Here is a 2,500-nt window from a genome sequence, read left to right as displayed (position 1 = left end):
AGTGAGAATTAGGGCTCAACAATAAATTGCATTTCGAATATTACTGTATTGCATTTATATATATATATATATATATATATTTTTTTTTTTTTTCCCCTCAATACACTGTATTGCACTTTTAATATTACTGCACTACTGTGATGAACACACTTAAGGGCTGCAATGACCGAATGAGTCAAACTACCTCACGTGCACAGCTCCAAAACTGAACGATTAGTCTGTTAAACTATTTTTTTTTGTTCACAACAGTGAATAGTGCAACCCAACTTGTGTCAGAGGCACGTTACTGTAATAATTTTCTATGCTTTTTATATTACATTGTGGTGTCCAACACCTTTTTCACACATCACATTTTTTGCCGTAGGTCCTAGTAAAACCAGTGTGGGCAGGAGGACTAAGCGCTCTCTTACCTGAGACTGACTTAGCTCTGTCCACAGTTTGGGAAACAAAGCAAGATGCAGTGGCAAACCTTCGTACGCCATCAAAACACCTGTGGGTAACAGAACACACACGAGTTCAGTTTGGGTGATTAGACAATGTTACTGATGTGATGTAAGCCGTCTTGACTAACAATATTTTTGCATCTACAGTGTCATCGGTAGGTTTGCCACTCAATTGTGTACATCCAGACTTTTGCAAAAGCACCAAGTACATCCATGAGAGTTTGACAAATACCTTGGTTTAATACATTACGCCTACAGGGACCTGAAAAAAATCTCATTACAGTTTACCAGCAGTTCAATGTTTAGTGTCTAAATACAACCCCAATTCCAAAAAAGGTAAATAAATGCAAATAAAAACAGAAAGCAACGATTTACAAATCTCACAGACCCATATTTTATTCCCAATAGAACCCAGAACACATACCAGATGCTGAAAGTGAGACATTTTACCATTTCATAAAATAATAACTCACTTAGAACTTAATGGCAGCAACGCATCTATGAGATTTGCTAATAATTGCATTGTTTTTATTTACATTTTACACAGCGTCCCAACTTTTTTGGAATTAGGGTTGTATATTTCTTTTTGTCCAAATTTTTTTTTTTTTTTAAACACAACACAGAACAAAAGAAAACGTGTATTTGTGCCCACTCAGAACACTAAGAGCCCATATGAGTCATGTGTAAAGCCTTACTGAGTTTGACCAGCGTCTCTGTAAACTTCTCACAGTTGATGGCCACTCTACACAGCAGGTGGATGAACTGATGATAGGAGAGGAAGTAGTCCATTAGCATCCTGTCATACACCTCATCTTTACCCTGAGAGAGAAAGAGAAAGAAAGGGAGAGAGACTTTACTTTCTAATTAAAATCCACTGTTACTTATACAGTCTTTTGAGGAACTTCATGTCCTGTTTAAGCTCCAGTACGGAGTTTCAGTTACTAGGTGCCTTCCACCTACAATCATTGGTCATGTTATCAGAAACACTAAGTACACTTTGTAGGTTTACAGTTGCTGACTTAACACATCTGTTGAATTTCTTAACCCCTTTCATCAATGGGACCACCGTAGTCCCACCACTTACTACTACTGGTGAGCATTATGGCCAAAACATACATCACTGCAGCTTTTTGTTTGTATTTTCTGTTCCACCTTAAACAGAAAAAGCAGTGCAGTGAACAAGCTCACTAAAATGAATAGTATTACAGGTAGTCTTGCGCTGGTACTTTGAAGAGTTCCCATGAAGCAGTTCAGTTTTTCCTGTTTTCTAGCTTTTAGCAGCTCTACCAGCTTTTGAAAGTAATATAAAACCCAGTGACTGAAGCAAAGGCATCATATGTTTCGCACTAATATAACCCCAATTATCACTGTCAAAGCAGATAAAATAAAGGCTACTTATAAAGTTTTTCATTAAACAGGGCAATGAAAACGTGTGGCTGGTAATCAAAGTTATAATCAGAAGACCAGGTTTCTTTTGTTCTTTTTAATTTTACCCAATTTAGTCATCTCCAATTACACCCACTGCTTCCTCTGAGACCCTGTGAAGTGCCACCCATGCAATGTCATTAGACGGCTGAAAACACTCGGAGGAAAGAGCCAACCCCCAGATCTGTTACGCCAGCTAACAGAGGCCTGCGCTGACTTGCATTGCGTTAAGTGATGGGGAGAAGAGGGGGCCATCCTGCCCACCCAGAGAGAGCGAGGCCAATTGTGCTCTCTTGGACTCTCGGCCACGGACGGCTGCAACATCACCAGGGATCGAACCTGCAATCTCCTGATGACCGTGCCGACGCTTAGACGGTTGCACCACTTGGGCTCCCAGAACATCAGTTTAAAATAAAATTTACCAGCCAACTTGCAGCTTCATCAAAACAGCTTTATTAGCTGGTTTACCAATATCAACAGGAGCAACATCAGGAGCATTATGATTTGCCAATATTCAATAACAAATATGCAGAGGTGCACATACTATCAGCATTTAGCTGCTTTAACACACAGTCACTGGAAACATTCGAGTTTTCTACCAATACCGTGGCTAAATAACTCTAATATAAGTA

At 39.4% G+C, this 2,500-nt stretch overlaps 1 protein-coding gene across 2 annotated transcripts in view; it reads right to left on the bottom strand.

The window, feature by feature from the left end:
- The window catches only part of usp34 (ubiquitin specific peptidase 34), a 121,977-nt gene that overhangs the window by 7,121 nt on the left and 112,356 nt on the right, over positions 1 to 2,500 (bottom strand). For both annotated transcript variants that reach the window (XM_037543733.1, XM_037543734.1), the window contains 2 exons: positions 1,139 to 1,262; positions 411 to 490 (listed from right to left, as the gene is read on the bottom strand). In XM_037543733.1, the coding sequence (XP_037399630.1) occupies positions 411 to 490; positions 1,139 to 1,262 (204 nt within the window). The remainder of the gene's footprint in view (positions 1 to 410; positions 491 to 1,138; positions 1,263 to 2,500) is intronic.

Source organism: Pygocentrus nattereri, chromosome 12, assembly GCF_015220715.1.
Source record: "Pygocentrus nattereri isolate fPygNat1 chromosome 12, fPygNat1.pri, whole genome shotgun sequence".
In the NCBI taxonomy this organism is placed as follows: Eukaryota; Metazoa; Chordata; class Actinopteri; order Characiformes; family Serrasalmidae; genus Pygocentrus; species Pygocentrus nattereri.
The sequence above is the reverse complement of the archived record's forward strand: the minus strand, read 5'-3'. Positions and strand labels throughout refer to the sequence as shown.